The 16,950-nt window shown below is 44.2% G+C and overlaps 1 protein-coding gene across 3 annotated transcripts in view; it reads left to right on the top strand.

Moving 5' to 3' along the window:
- ARNTL2 (aryl hydrocarbon receptor nuclear translocator like 2) overlaps window positions 1-15,087 on the top strand; it is a 75,179-nt gene extending 60,092 nt beyond the window's left edge. For all 3 annotated transcript variants that reach the window (XM_040345584.1, XM_040345582.1, XM_040345583.1), the window contains 6 exons: window positions 3,493-3,643; window positions 5,615-5,673; window positions 7,892-8,000; window positions 10,004-10,091; window positions 11,918-12,026; window positions 14,721-15,087. In XM_040345584.1, coding sequence (XP_040201518.1) covers window positions 3,493-3,643; window positions 5,615-5,673; window positions 7,892-8,000; window positions 10,004-10,091; window positions 11,918-12,026; window positions 14,721-14,845 — 641 coding nt within the window. In that variant the 3' untranslated portion in view covers window positions 14,846-15,087. The remainder of the gene's footprint in view (window positions 1-3,492; window positions 3,644-5,614; window positions 5,674-7,891; window positions 8,001-10,003; window positions 10,092-11,917; window positions 12,027-14,720) is intronic.
- Window positions 15,088-16,950: the final 1,863 nt, after the last annotated feature.

The following is a 16,950-nucleotide window of genomic DNA, read 5'->3' as shown; positions in this document are numbered from 1 at the left end:
ACCAAGTCCTATCTAATTCATTCTCATTCTGAAAGGTATCTGTGCCCGCTAAGCAATTTGCACAACAATACCTGTTTCCTCAAAAAGTGGTCGGTCACTTCTGTGGCCCTTACTTAGTTACCATTTCTGTACTGTTAAACTGCTGGTGTTAAAAGACCTTGCAAACAAAAAAAAATTTTTTTTTTTAAGGTATCCTTTTCCATACTAGTGTGGTCAAGTGAAGGCCATAGTATTGCCTTCTTTTTTGCCCTGCTCCAAAGCATTGTAAGGAAATAGCTTTTCACTGGGTGTGGTTAGCACTGTGCTAGACAACCTCAAAGCCATGGCCTCGACTTGTCAATCTTCCATATTATTTGTGTTGACTGAATGCTCCCGAAGGAGACTGGCTTCCTCTCGATTCACAATTGCTAGGTCGATTCATTAACATTACCATTACCAACATGCCAAATCCAGTACTGAAAAGTGGTGTTCCTTCCTTTCCTGTGAAGGCCCACTCTACCAGAAGTATTGGTGTTTCATAAGCTTTTTAACAGCAGGATTCCCAGGTATGCAGGGCCACCACCTGGTTATCTGCTGACACATTTGCTAAGTTTTACCAGGTTATTGTTCAGGCCTCGATGAATGCTGTCCTTGGTCGAAAAAAACTACAGGCAGCCCTATCAGGGCCTTGTCAGTTATTCCTACTGTTGTTACATTATGAGGAATAATACTGTTGGGCCTGTTAGCTGTTGCCTGCTGTTGCCCACTCCTCATGAGATTGCTTTTATATGCTCTAGTAATCTAAGGCCCCATACACACGAGAGGATTTATCCGCAGATACGGTCCAGCGGACCGTATCCGCGGATAAATCCTCTCGAGGATTTCAGAGGATTTCTATGCGATGGCGTGTACACACCATCGCATTGAAATCCGCGCTGAAATCCTCTGCCGATGACGTGTCGCGCCGTCGCCGCTATTATGACGCGGCGACGGGCGCGACGCTGTCATATAAGGAATTCCACGCATGCGTCAAATCATTACGACGCGTGCGGGGAATCCCTTTAGACGGATGGATCCGGTAAGTCTGTACAGACGAGCGGATCCATCCGTTGGAATGGATTCCAGCAGATGGATTTGTTGAGCATGTCAGCAAATATCCATCTGCTGGAAATCCATCCCAGGGGAGATTTCTCTGCGGATAAATATCCGTTGGCGTGTACACACCATAGGATCTATCCGCAGAAACCCATTTGATGGGATTTATCTGCGGATAGATTCTATGGTGTGTATGGGGCCTCAGAAATAATTCTCCTGGGTCCAGTGAATTACAAGAAAAAGGGATTTTTGACTTGCCTGTAAAATCCCTTTCTTGGAGTACATCACAAGATACAGGTCCTCTGGTCTCACTCCAATATTTTTTGTTTGCTGACAAAACTGAGGCAATGTTGGGAGTGGGAGGGGTTATGCTGGGCTGTGTCAGGCTTTGCTATTTGCCAGTGTATAATCACGTGGAAGTGGAGCAGTGCCGATCCTGACCTCCCTGGGGCCGAGGGGTTATGCTGGGCTGTGTCAGGCTTTGCTATTTGCCAGTGTATAATCACGTGGAAGTGGAGCAGTGCCGATCCTGACTTCCCTGGGGCCCTAAGCAAAATGACATGGCACATTAAAAAAATGAAAAGCGGGGGGCGCTGACGACAGTGATATGTCACATTAAAGAAAGTTGAGAAGCGGGGGGAGGGGGTGTTCTGCTCGTCTGTACAGACTTACCGGATCCATCCGTCTAAAGGGATTCCCCGCACGCGTCGTAATGATTTGACGCATGCGTGGAATTCCTTATATGACAGCGGAAGTGGAGCAGTGCCGATCCTGACTTCCCTGGGGCCCTAAGCAAAATGACATGGCACATTAAAAAAATGAAAAGCGGGGGGCGCTGACGACAGTGATATGTCACATTAAAGAAAGTTGAGAAGCGGGGGGAGGGGGTGTTCCGCTCGTCTGTACAGACTTACCGGATCCATCCGTCTAAAGGGATTCCCCGCATGCGTCGTAATGATTTGACGCATGCGTGGAATTCCTTATATGACAGCGTCGCGCCCGTCGCCGCGTCATAATAGCGGCGACGGCGCGACACGTCATCGGCAGAGGATTTCAGCGCGGATTTCAATGCGATGGTGTGTACACGCCATCGCATAGAAATCCTCTGAAATCCTCGAGAGGATTTATCCGCGGATACGGTCCGCTGGACCGTATCTGCGGATAAATCCTCTCGTGTGTATGGGGCCTTAGATTACTAGAGCATATAAAAGCAATCTCATGAGGAGTGGGCAACAGCAGGCAACAGCTAACAGGCCCAACAGTATTATTCCTCATAATGTAACAACAGTAGGAATAACTGACAAGGCCCTGATAGGGCTGCCTGTAGTTTTTTTCGACCAAGGACAGCATTCATCGAGGCCTGAACAATAACCTGGTAAAACTTAGCAAATGTGTCAGCAGATAACCAGGTGGTGACCTCTTACATTAAATTAAGAAGCGGGGGGTGTGCTGACTTCTTACCTCTTCTCCAATGCAGCCAGCGAGTTGAGAAGCGGGTGAGGGGGCGAAAATGACTTCTCACCAGGCGGGGCCTCTAGTAATTTGGGAGGCCCTTCGCAGCTTTGCGGGGCCCTAAGCGCCTTGCATAGTGAGCCTATAGGGCGGATCGACCCTGAAGTGGAGCATAGCGCAATTGTCTAAAAATTAACTCTCCTGATTGCTGTAATGTACTCAGGAAAAGGATCAAAGCCAGCCATACATGGATTCAGCAGAGACCGGACGAATTTTGGCCAGGCTGGTTGTACACAAGTCGATCTACTGATCGACTTATGCACAACCAGCCAGTCTGTTTTTTCACAAACCATCGGTTGGGCTGGCTATAAATGACAACACTGATCTTGGCATTATGAGGGCAGAGAAGGCTCCCCACTGGCAGAAAACAATACCGCAGTGGGAGGAATTCCCTCATCGAATGTGTGGATGGGGAAATCAAGGCATTTTCTTTCATTCAACATGATGGTTGAAAGAAAAAAAAATGCATAATGTATTGGCTGCCTTACAGTGTTAGCTTGAGTTAGAGTTTCATTTGTTTGTCTCTTATTTAAAGTCCATTTAAAACTAGATGTTCATCTAAGACTAACCTATCCACAGGGTGACAGCACTGCTATGTGATTTAGTGCAGAACAAATAGTGTTGTCACCTTGTTACAAGAAGTCAAAAATAATGGTTTTGGCAGCTGGATTAACAGGTAGTAAACCTATGTTAAAGGGGGATGCAGAAAAACAGAAATTGTTGTGTTAAGACCAGACTGCATCATAAATGTCACTTTTGTTAATGTGCCCATGGTTCTCCTTTAACTATTTGGGCCCCTTGGCTATCTGCAAAAGTGAAATCATGCTAAGAGTAAGAAAGATTTATTTATTGCATGCAAGAATTAAATATTTTACATCACTGATGGTCTGTATCTCCTTCATACAGTTCTTCAGAGCAAAGAGAAAATTGTGACAAACCCCTACAAGTTCAGGGTGAAAGACGGGTCCTTCATTATTCTGAGGAGCCAGTGGTTCAGTTTCATTAATCCGTGGACCAAAGAGTTTGAATATATTGTGTCGGTTAACACAGTTGTCTCGTAAGTGTTGGGGAATTTCACATAAATTCTTGTGTCAGTATTAAAGGGGACTGGTTATGCACATTAGAGCCTAAAAGCATGGTGTTCCCACAGGTACCTATTAATATTTAGTATATCTTTTTCTGACTCCACTGGGCTCATGTTGTTCGTTTGTCTTTTGTTCTATCTCAGAGCTTTCCCATGTTTTCTCCCTGCCATTTCCCAATCCTTTGGGGGGCTTCAGCTTTCGCAGTGTCCTAATTGGATCATAGCTCCCAACTGTCCCTTATTTCGAGGGACTGTCCCTGATTTGGAGCAATGTCCCTCTTTCCTCCTCATTTGTCAATCATTTTGGTCTGATCTATATAGATGTATATAAAATGCTCTTTTTATCTATCAAATTTTTTTTCCAGTGCTAAACCTTTCATCTGATTTCTAAATTGCTGCATTTGTAAATTCCCGGAGCCAATATAAAGGAATAGTAGTGGTAAAAAAAGCACTTGTGGGTTTAACCAATCTTGTTCTTTTTGTACAATTCTCCTTTAAGGGGGCGTGGCAAGGGGTGTGGCTTATGCCTGCATACTTTTGCTGATATGTGTCCCTTATTCCTATCTCAAAAAGTTGTGAGGTATGTTGGATTCTAGAATTGAAAGGAGGCATGGCGGATCTTACTAAGGGTAAAAGGCAGGACCTTCACTAGGTGTGTACCTGGTATCAGGGGTTTGAACATTAAAGGTATTGCCTTTCGTATTAATAGGAATTTGATCAATGTAACCCAGACTTGGTTACATTGATAGGGTAAATTGTGGCCCCTGGGCCGTCCATGTTCGACCCTTGATGTCTCCACCGTTGGTATGCCTCTCTGAGCCTGTCAGCTTCCTGACTGTGGATGCTGACAGGCTCAGAGAGGCATGCTGACAGATGTCTTTGTGGAGAGTTGCAAGAACTGGAAGGAGAGAGCCAGATGAGCTGATCGGTACAGCGGGGAGGCTCAGTTCTGGTGGGAGAGTGTTGCATAGGAGAAATGCCGTCACTCTCCCACCTCTCCCGGCCAAGTTCTTTCTGTGTTGGCGCCTGCATGTTGCAGGTGCTGTGCACCTGTTCTTCAGTCCAGGGCAGGATCTACAGAAATCTCTACTGTACAGATGTTAGGCTGTATCCTTACAGTGCTTGCAGCTCTGCCAGTTATCTCCTGTGCTTGTCAGCTCTCACTGTTTTTACCACCCTACCCTACACCAACACTGTGACCAGCAGATTAGCAGAGGATATTTATTCTCTACTGCTTCTAATACCCGTGAGAGCTTACAATCTGAAAGGGAGTGTCAAGTGATACATAAGGTAATAACTGTTTGGGATTGAGTTGAGGTAAATTCAAATTGTAGATAGTGGTGGGGTGGGCTTTACCTGGAGTGATGAGTTTTCAGGTGTTGCCTAAAGGCGCGCAGAGTAAGAGATAGCCGGAAAATTTGAGGTAGAGGGGTTCAGGGAATTTAAGAGTCTCTAAAGAAGCCCTAGAGACAAGCACAGGACAAGGTGATGAGAAAGCAGGAGGTCTTAAGAGGACCGAAGAGGATGGTTTGGGTGATATTGTGTGACAAGATTTCTAATGTAGCTCTGGGTATAGTGGTGGATAGGTTGGATGCTAGTGTTTTGAATTCCAAGCAGAATTCAGTGGAGGGATTGACAGAAAAGGGCAGCAGATGCTGAGTGGTTGGTAGTGTGGAGTCTGGATATGAAATATACAGGTAATTCGAAATTATTTTGGTCTTAATCATACAGTACAGGACACAGGCTGGATATTCATAGACCCTCGTTGTAGGCTTTAACCCTGGGTCTATGAAAATCCAGCCTGTGTCCTGTACTGTACTTCCAAGATATGGAATTTTACAGGTGAGTCGAAATTCCTTTTTTAAACCATGTATATATTCATTAAAACAAATTGTTTTTTGAACCACGAACATGTTTATGAGCTCATGTGTTATCCTTCTGCAGAGGCCAGGGGTCATCTCTAGAGACTGCCTCTCTCCCTGGGAGCTCACACTCTTCAGAAGGTGAGAAGATTTATCTATCTATCATTATCTATCATTCGTTTAATTTGTTGCTGTATTGTTTATGTGAACCTTTGCACAGATTATTTACATATTCTAAACAAGCATTTAAGACACACTAAAACAAGTCCCCAATCACCTCTGTATCTTCAGGCATTGTGGAGAAATTCATCTCCGAAATTTACAACAGAGGCACTGAAATCACAGCTTTTCTCCCCTTATTCTCTATGGCAGCAGCCTGCTAGCCCCCTAAAAAAACCCATTTTTTTTAAAATAAATGTTCAAGTTTTCCATACTTCTGTTTTAGTGAGAAGTGAGAGAACAACAAATTTGCGCACCACACTGCCCCCTACCACAACTGGAAACAACGAGAGATGGCGGAGCAGTAAAGTGCTCTGGCAGCTCTGCGTTCTCATGATAATACAGCCGAAGGGATTGTATTTGTAAATATTGAATAGCCTTTGTTTTAACCAATAGCGGTTGGCAGAGGTAAGAACACGATGATGTTAAGGGGTGTCAGTCACCTACCTGCCCTGAGGACAATAATCTGCAAATAGTATTTTCATAACTAAGGCAATAAGGTACATGAGGTGGGTCATAAGGCAACTTTTAAAATGTTTCAATTTTTTTAGAAGACTGATTGTAACTGACTTTAGAGTGTATGCTGTGATCTTTGGAAATTAACTCCACAGTACCTGCAGCTGAAGAGGTTAGTGAAGGCTTATTTTAAAGCTCTAGGTGTCATGCACACAGTCATACTTAAATCGGAACTTCAGTTGTTTTTTCATCTTTCCATGTACAGTAAAACCTTGGTTTGAGAGCGTTTTGCAAGACAAGCAAAATGTTTTAATACATTTTGCCTTGATATACAAGCAATGTCTTGATATAAGAGTAGCGTCATGTCACAACTGAGTATAAAAAAGAAGAGAGGAGCCTCTAAGTGTAGCAATATGGTTACATCTAATGAAGGTACAACATTTAGCAACTTATTGCTTCACTTAGAGGCACCTCTCTTCTCTTTTCTACCCTGTAAAAAAAATGCTTTGATATACAAGTGCTTTGGATTACAAGCATGTTTCTAGAACGAATTATGCTTGCAAACCAAAGTTTTACTGTATTAAATCTTCTGCCCTTCTTGTTTTAACTTTGGATAGTAAAACTTAACAGTAAATACCAAAGTGGTTGGAGGGAAGCTTCAGAAAGGCAAAGATGTTTTTATTACAAATTATGTGCTGTCTAACCTGCCCCTCTGGAAACTGTAAAAAACCTGGCTGATTCTGACAGTTTCTGCCCCCCCCCCCCTGTAAACTGACCACGGTTTATCATGGCTGCTGAGCTCTGACACCGTGGTGAGTTTACGTAATTTACTCTGTCTCTCTGCTCTTCCCCCTCTCTCCCTGCCCTTCATCTTGGGAATCTGTGTCTCTGTCTTTTAAAAATACAATTAAAAAAAAAAATTGCCAGCCCCTCTCTTTTTTGCTGCCATCCCGCAATGTATAAGTGTTGGAAACAAAGCCTCTAAATACCTTTTTGTGCTGCATCTTCAGGCTAGTCAGGTGACTCCTGGCCACTCTACTTTTCCAATCCAGGGCTACAGCGGGAGGGGTCGAGCGGCCAGCTCGACGGTCATGACGTCATGACTCCCGGCTGACGTCCGATGGAGAGCTCGGCTCCTCCTGCTGTAGCCCTGGATCGGAATAGCAGAGCGGCCGGGAGTCACGTGACCGGCCTGAACATACAGCACAAAAAGGTATTTAGAGGCATCAATTCCGACAAACAGTCATACAATGCAGGATGGCAGCTTAAAATAGGGGGGCTGGCAGCAAAGCATAATTTAGGGTTACAAACGCTTTAAGTGTACACCAGTGTGAGGGCTGTGTCTTACCTACATGGAATACACATGTGTTCTGTGCATCCGCTTGCAGGCAGTCCAATTCATGTCAATTGGGATACAACAGCTGCACAGACACAGCCGCTGCTCCCAATTTGACATCCACGTGGGGATTCAGGTCCCCGAACACAGACAGTGTAAGTTTGGGTACACGCACTTGCACCCACACAGATGTCAAGTAAGGAGCAGCGGCTGTTTCCCAAACAACATGCATGCAGATGCACGCAGCACCTGACCTTCCAGCTTATTAAGTACTAAACACTTTAATGTCCAAAGTCTGGGCACAGGTGCACTTTGAAGTTGATTTCTAATTGATATGTTTTGTGGTAGATACTTCCAAGCGTCCTTACCTCCATGTACCTGGGATGTCCAGCGGGACACTGCTCGGTGCTGCAAACATTGGAAAAGAGATCGCAAAACAGATATTAGAACTGCAGAGGTAAAACTTCCATTGGTTTCCTGTTTAATTCTTGGTTTTACTTTGTTAACACTTTGTGTATGATTACTGTGTGTGTGTGTGTGTGTGTGTGGGGGGGGGGGATTTTCCTGTGTTTCATAATTTTAGGCCTCTTTCACACTTGTGCCACCTGAAAGTTGCACAACTTTGCAGTGATTTTTCTGTGATTTAGAGCAATACCTGTGTAATCTTGAGGTCTAAGGACCTCAAGTCGCATCAAAGTTGGACCAAAGTACTGCAGGGATTACTTTGAAGTCACACAGATATGAATGCTACTCATTGGAAAACATGGGGTACGACTTGTCATGTGACTTTGCAGTCCCAAGTCGCAGGACAAGTGTAAAAGGGGCCTTAGTCATAGAATATGTAACCTTTTTTGGTGATTTGTTTATGGTTCTAGTGTGCATAGGTGTCCTACTGCATTGTCACAATTAAGCCCCTGACCTAACCCTTTCCGACTGTTTAAAAAAAAAAAAATTAAAAGAAGTTTAATCTGCTTATATTTTGCCTTCCCTGGTTCCTCCTGTTGCCCCCCCACCTCTCTTCAACATGATATTTTTAAATAAAACATTTCCGTTTTCATTACATACCTTATTTTAGATGCAGTGATGTCATCACTGGGTCTATGTGTTTTCTCTAAGCAATACAAGCCGATCTTGTTGGTGGGAGGGGCCAGCAGGGTGCTCAGTACTTTTCTTAGAAGGGGTAGTAAACCCTTGTGTATTTTTCACCTTAATGCATCCTATAGATGTCAGTCTGGAGAAGTAAGTGTTTTTAGGCAGGCTCTATGTCCATGCAAACCACCCCTGGTAAGGCCTACTTGTGATGCTGAGCATCTATGACTGAAAGAACTGAAATCCTGTGAATGAAAGGGACGGGTCAGGGACAGTCAGCCTGTCAAATCCCTGTTCTCCACTTACTGGACGCACTCTTGCCTTTCCAAGAGCTTGTGCTGATGTGTGCCAAAACTTGAAAGGGCACAGCGGTAACGCTAGGGAAGTTTGGCATTTTATTTACCAGTCTTCCGGTCGTGCATCGACATGCGCCCTAAGGTAATAAGGAGCAGCCACAATCCTACGGAAGCCTGCATAAGCATGCGTGCTGAGGTGAGCTGGAAGGGCACAGCCATGCAGGCCTAACTCAACACTGCAGAAGCCAAATACCAGGCCTCAGTTAGAACTGCCTGCCCGGGAGCACCTGGAAAAGTAATCCAGAAGTTGACAAATCCCCCCTCACCAGGTTGTGTCCCCAGTAGAGTCCCCCTTTACATCAGATGTCCCCATGCTTCCGTGTTGTTGCCCCCCCTTCCCCTGTCTACTGGCAGATCAGTGCTCAGGGCTGTCTGTAAGACAGGGCAAAAGGGGAAGCTGCCCTGGGCCCTGTCATTGTTGTGGTGGCCAAAGCAGCTGTCTCGTACTTGCCAACTATCCCAGTTTAAATTCCTTTATCCCTTGAAGTTTTAGTCCTGTGTGACTTTGGTGTGACTTTGGCTGACATCTGTGCGACTTCATGCACAGGTGTTTATGCAAGTCGCACCTGAAATCAAAATAAAATTGTGCAGGAACCTTTTTTCAAATTGGTGTGGCACCGCAAAGTAGGAGTAGCACCAATTTGGACCTGTCCAATTTTATGACAAATCGTACCGGTGTGAACAGGGGCTTACACTTTAAAACGCATCCTTTCTCAGCCAGTTGTAGACGGTTCTTCTGATTGAACTCTTTCTTTATCCAACACATTTGTGAATTCTGGAGTTAATGGTAGCATAAGTCTTTCTAACGGCAACAAAGCCAAGACCGTCTCATTGAACATTTCTTTATCACCTTACTAGTAAGGGATTGGGACCATATGATGGATACAATGAAAATGTCTAGGGGCCTGTGCGGTAAATCCCACCCTACAGTGCCACAGAGTAAGCTGGCGCTATGGAAATGAAAAATACCGTGATAACCACAATAACCAAAGTATAAATCCTTTCTGTTTTACAGGTTGCAGTCTCCGCCGTTTAATGGGGATATAAGTCCTAGTGACCTTTTAAAGAAATCCCCTCTTGGCATTGGCGCCCCATGCGGGGAGGTAAGTTCAGAATTCTGCAGCCCCGGGAGTGTCTTGGTGAAATCACCACACATCATCCTTTGCCTTGACAATAGTTTTAGTTTACTAAAGAAGCAAAGACTGTTTTCTTAATCACTGTTCAGAGGGCTGTGAGAGGGACCCAACAGGCCACACCCACTACAGACTGCCTGCAGAAAATTACAGGAGGGGGCGGAGACAAGACCAGTCACCCTGCACAAGGAGCGAGAGAAGCAGTGACCGGTCTTTATGATAGGAAGCTCCTGCACAGAGGGAATATTTCACACTGGATTACTGCACAGATCTGGAAGAAATACACAAAACACACTAAGTTTCAAGTAGGAATACACATCCAAATTATAATTTTATTAAGTTTTACAGAGAAATTAACACATCATACACAAAATCTCATAAGAGTAGGTCCCTCAATTTCATTTTACAGGCTATAGTTCAATCAGACCTTAAAGTGGAGTTTCAGGTTTTATTTTTGTTTCTTAAAAGTCAGCAGCTACAAAAAGTGTAGCTGCTGACTTTTTAATAAACAGACACTCAGGGGCGGACTGACAACTCATGGGGCCCCCTGGCAACAGGAGATTATGGGGCCCCTGGGCAATAGGAGATTATGGGGCCCCTGGGCAATAGGAGATTATGGGGCCCCTGGGCAATAGAAGATTATGGGGCCCTGGGCAATAGGGGATTATGGGGCCCCCAGGCAATAGATTATGGGGCCACACAGTATACACACACACATACAGTATACATACACAGTATACACACACAGACACACAATATACACACACACACGGTATACATACACAGACACACAATATACACACACAGTATACATACACACAGAATACACATACACACACTGAAAAGGTACTGGAGAGGCGGGGCAGCTATAATCTTGGGATTTAAAAAAAAACACATATTTTGACAGTGCCCGAATGGTCAGTCCGCCCCTGCAGACACTCACCTGTCCCACAGTCCAGCGATGCGGCTGCACAGAGCCTCGCTCCTCTCCCCCTCCTCTCCGCAAGGGCCTCCATTGAAACTGTGGGCACCTGGTCGTGACAGCTTGCGACTTTACGGCCGGGCACGCACTGCGCATGCGTGACTCATGCTGCACTCTCCCAGTGGACAGGCAATATTCTGGGACCTCTGACGTGTCCCAGAAGATTGCCGAGAGGGAGGGGCTGCCTAGGGGGAGAGGAGGTGTCGCCTAGGCGGCCTGTAGTCGGAAACAGGAAGTGGAACAGGAAGTGCCACTCAAAACTAGGGACCCACTCCCCACCCCAAAGAAATTACATACCGTATGTGGCGTTTAAGGGGGCGAGGAGTGCTTAAAGCTGAAGTTCCACACCAGCTGAGGTTATGTACAGGAGGTTACACTGTACAGCCATAGAAACAAAAGGCTTAGCACTTGTTTGTTTTCTAAATAGGTTCCTTTAAGCCACTGCATTGTTGGTTCACTTACCTTTTCCTTCGATTTTCCTTCTAAAAAAAAATGTCTTTGTCTTAATTTCTCACTTCCTTTTCCTCCTCAGTAAGCTGTTCTGGCTGACTAACCCCCAGCCAGAACAGCTTGGATGATGGGGGCAAGTTTACTGAGGAGAAACAGGTAGTGAGAAATTCAGACAAAGGAAAAAGAAACATTTAGAGGGGAAATTGAAGGAAAAGGTAAGTGAACCAACAATGCACTAGCTTAAAGGAACCTATTTAGAAAATAAAAACAAACCTTTACAACCCCTTTAAATGTAAGATTTATCTATGTGGCATTTTTACTCTTGTGTTCATTAAGAAGTGTTTGTTTGATGGCTTTTGTTCAGGTTCAGAAAGACGATTTGGTACGACTGTCCCCTTCAGAAATTGAGAAACTAGAAGCGTCTTCTCCAAATGACATCTTGCCCTCGTTCCCTATTCCAGATCACCTCCTGGGTAAGTTTCTGCTGGTGTATTTAAAAGCTGATATTTAATTATCTTATATTTGGTTTTCCAGTACCTGACTTTTCCTTGCTGCAGGTAAGGTAAAAAAAGCTTGGCCACCTTCCCACTCCCAGCCTGTGATTGGCCAGTGAAGAAGCAGCAGGAGTTCACTACTCTTCTCACACTGCTCTCTCCTCCTGTCATCATGTTCCTTGTCAACACATGTGTTTGCAGAAGAGTCTGTTTGGCTTGTAGTATTGTCCCGCCCTCTCCCAGTGCTTCATTAAGTCAATGCAGCCGTCTACCAGGAGATTTTGGAGCACTTCATGCTTCCTTCCACATACGAGCTCTATGGGGATGCTGACTTCATTTTCCAGCAGGACTTGGCACCTGCCCACACTGCCAAAAGCACCAAAACCTGGTTCAATGACCGTGGGATTACTGTGCTTGATTGGCCATCAAACTCGCCTGACCTGAACCCCATACTGTAGATAATCTATGGGGCATTGCCAAGAGAAAGATGAGAGACATGAGACCGAAAAATGCAGAAGAGCTGAAGGCCGCTATTGAAGCCTCCTGGTCTTCCATAACACCTCAGCAGTGCCACAGGCTGATCTCTTCCATGCCACGCCGCATTGAGGCAGTAATTGCTCCAAAAGGGGCCCAAACCAAGTACTGAGTACATATGCATGCTTCTACATTTCAGAGGTTCGATATTGTTCTATGTATAATCCTTATTTTATTGATTGCATGTAATATTCTTATTTTCTGAGATTGTGGATTTGGGGTTTTCATGAGCTGTAAGCCATAATCACCACAATTATGACAAATCACGGCTTGAACTATCTTGCTTTGCATGCAATGAGTCTCTCTCATATATTAGTTTCACCTTTTAAGTTACATTCGTGAAATAAATGAACTTTTGCACGATATTCAAATTTTTCGAGTATCACCTGTATATCCTTTCTGGCAAATTTTGCAATCCAAAATATTTAGTTCACACATATTGTAATACACGTTTAGCCCAGGTTCACACTGGGTACGATTTGGTACGATTTGAGATGTGAGTTCACATGTCAAATCGCATCTCAAATCGGCGGCAATTGTCGGCAATGGCACCATCCTAATCGGTGCGACGCCGCATCTGCGGCGCTGCACCGATTTCAAAAAGTAGTTCCTGTACTACTTTTTCAGATTTCGGGCCGTGATTTACATTGACATCTGTGCAGAAACCTGCACAGATGTCTCTTAAATCGCGGCCGAAATCGGGACTGCCAGCGGGAGTGAAATCGTGCGAGTTCAGCTGAACTCGCACGGCTTCACTCCCTCAGCCCAGTGTGAACCTGGGCTTAAAGGGTCACTAAAGGAATTTTTTTTTTTTAGCTAAATAGCTTCCTTTACCTTACTGCAGTACTGGTTTCATGTCCTCATTGCTCAATTTTGCTCTGATGTTGCTGTAAAACTGCTCTGTTCTGGACACTTCCCGGTTGTCTGGCTCCGTATGAAAAAAGTCATGGGAGAGTTTAGTTTCGTTTTCCTAGCCATGACTCTCTATGGCACTGTCCAGCACAGAGGCTTAAAATAACATGCAAAGACTAAACTACTTTCAGTTTCGTTTTTGCATCTAAGAGGCACATTATATGATTGCTTTTTATCTATTTTTAATCGTTTTTAAAAGGAATCAGTTAACTATTATGTCTCTACACCCTGTAAACAGTCATTTCAGTAAAAAAAAATGTTTCCTTTAGTGATCCTATAAGCTGGCAAGCTGCTTCAACGTAATCTCTCTCTGGCCAGTCCTACTCGGCTCTGCCAATGCAAATGCTACTGTGGACACAATGCCAACAAGGGGCAGTCCCCTGCTAGAGCGCATTTAGGGCGCAGTACCACTGCAAGAGTGGACTTTTAGCTTTCCCAAGGTTGGGCTTTCTATATATTTAAAAAAAAATGTAGTCCCTTCCCGTTATCTCCCCTAGCGAAAGGACTTAAAGGGTCACTAAAGGATTTTTTTTTTTTAGCTAAATAGCTTCCTTTACCTTACTGCAGTACTGGTTTCATGTCCTCATTGTTCGTTTTTGCTTTGAAGTAGCTGTAATTCTGCTGTGATCTCCACACTTCCTGCTTGTCTGGCTCCTTATGAAAAAACTCATGCAAGCTTCTCACTGTGGTCCATGATCAAGAAGGTGTCATTACTGTGTGTCTAAAACTCCTCAGAACCAATCAGATTCATTTTAAAAACAAACACTGCCCTGTGTTTGTTTGTTTTTGTTCTGTGTGTCTCTGTACTTCACAGAAACATGAAACCAGTTTAAAAACGAAACTAAACTGTAGGTACATTATATGATTGATTTTTATCTATTTTTAATCATTTTTAAAAGGAATCAGTTAACTATTATGTCTCTATACCCTGTAAACAGTCATTTCAGCAAACACATTTTTTTCCTTTACTGTTCCTTTAAGCTGGCCATAGATGGTTCGAAATTTTCTGTTGCTGTTATCATTGACACTTCACCAGCAACAGAACCACTGAAATTCAACTTCCATTATTAGTAGGGAGCAGTAACTTCTGAATTGTCAAAAGTTTTAAAGTCCCTGACAGTGGGTAGAATATTTGCTTGATTAGCTAACCACTGTATGTTAAAGAGATAAAGTGTTAAAAGTATATTAACTCTTCTTGTCATTCACTTTATTTCTTTGGTCTCTCAGGTGAGGGTTCTGCTCTTGACTTTGAGAATGACGAAACCACCATGGCCGCCCTCATGAACTTTTTCGAGGCAGACGGAGGCCTTGGCGACAACGGAGGCCTGAATGATATACACTGGACACTTTAGCAGGGCTAAACACCGACCGCCTTTAAACGCACAACCAAAACGTACTGTAATCTACCGGGGCTTGGACACCGTTGTCATTATTTTTGTATTTTATATGTTACAGAAAAAAAAACACACAAAGCATTTCCTAAAGGATTCCTCTCCCCACAGGAAGCGAATACACAGGAAGACATTTTGGGGGATGATGTATGATACGGAAATATTTTCATACTTGTTATTAAAGCAGTTTTTCCTTGTACATACTGCTGGGCACTGCGGTTTATTTTTTCATTTTCTTTTAGACTACATTCTAAGGATTTGTTGTTGTGGAGCAATGCAACTCTTATGTAAGGCACTTTGAGGTGAGGTGTTCTCGGCAGCTTAAAACTGTAACAATTATTTGGATGTCAGTTATATATAAGTGTATCTAAACACGAAAACAACCTTAACCACTTAAGACCCGGACCTTTAGGCAGCTAAAGGACCTGTCCAGTTTTTGCGATTCGCCACTGCGTCGCTTTAACTGACAATTGCGCGGTCGTGCGACGTGGCTCCCAAACAAAATTGGCGTCCGTTTTTTCCCACAAATAGAGCTTTCTTTTGGTGGTATTTGATCACCTGTGCGGTTTTTATTTTTTGCGCTATAAACAAAAAAAGAGCGACAATTTTGAAAAAAATTCAATATTTTTTACTTTTTGCTATAATAAATATCCCCCAAAAATATATAAAAAAAATTTCCTCAGTTTAGGCCGATACGTATTCTTCTACCTATTTTTGTAAAAAAAAGATTGCAATAAGCGTTTATCGATTGGTTTGCGCAAATTTTATAGCATTTACAAAATAGGGGATAGTTTTATTGCATTTTTATTAATTTTTTTTTTTTACTACTAATGGCGGTGATCAGCGATTTTTTTTCGTGACTGCGACATTATGGCAGACACTTCGGACAATTTTGACACATCTTTGGGACCATTGTCATTTTCACAGCAAAAAATGCATTAAAAATGCATTGTTTACTGTGAAAATGGCAATTGCAGTTTGGGAGTTAACCACAAGGGGGCGCCGAAAGGGTTAAGTGTGACCTCATTTGTGTTTCTAACTGTAGGGGGGGTGTGGCTGTAGGTGTGACGTCATTGATTGTGTTTCCCTATAAAAGGGAACACACGATCAATGACGGCGCCACAGTGAAGAACGGGGAAGCCATGTTTAGACACAGCTCTCACCGTTCTTCAGCTCCAGGGACCGATCACGGGATTCCAGTGGCAATCGAGTCCACGGGTCCCGCGGTCACGTAGCTCCTGACCGGGTCGCGGGCGCACCCGCGACCCATGGCTGGGCACTTAAAGAGGACGTACCTGTACGTGCTTGTGCCCAGCCGTGCCATTCTGCCGACGTATATGTGCAGGTGGCGGTCCTTAAGTGGTTAAAATAGTTCTAAAGCCTCAAGAATTTTTCCTTAATGCATTCACCAGCTGCCAACTACCCTATAGCAGTGATCCTGCACTTCCGGGTATCAGGCGCAGGTGCGTGCCGCCGGTTGCTCGCTACCACTGGGATTTTACACAGCGGGAGCCGATCAGCAGGTCCTACAGACTGGATGTCCGCTGGCACCTACTAATCGTTCAGTACACAGGCAAAACGGCCTATGTAAACAATGGAGATTGCCGGTCTGTCAGTAGAGAAGGCGTGGGTCCTGTGTCTCTGCAAAGCAGGAACACTGATCCATGCCTTCCACTAATAAAAGCACCTCCCACACTACACTAACACACTAGCTAGGCACACAGCTAACCCTTTGATCACCCCTGATGTTAACCCCTTCCCAGCCAGTGTCATTAATACAGTGACAGTGCATATTTTTAGCACAGATAACTGTATTAGGCCCCGTACACACCATAGAATCCATCCGCTGAAAAATCTCAGCGGATCGGTTTCAGCGGATAGATTCTATGGTGTGTACAATCCAGCGGATCTGTTTCCGCGGATTTTTATCCCCTGGGATGGATTTCAAGCGGATATAAATTTGTAGACATGTCTACAAATCTATCCGCTAGAATCGATCCCAACGGATTGATCCGCTGGTCTGTACAGACTCACCGGATCAATCCGTCCGAAGGGATCCCCCGAAT

Source organism: Rana temporaria, chromosome 3 (genome assembly GCF_905171775.1).
Source record: "Rana temporaria chromosome 3, aRanTem1.1, whole genome shotgun sequence".
NCBI lineage: Eukaryota > Metazoa > Chordata > Amphibia > Anura > Ranidae > Rana > Rana temporaria.
This window is presented reverse-complemented; position numbering and strand designations above follow the sequence as displayed.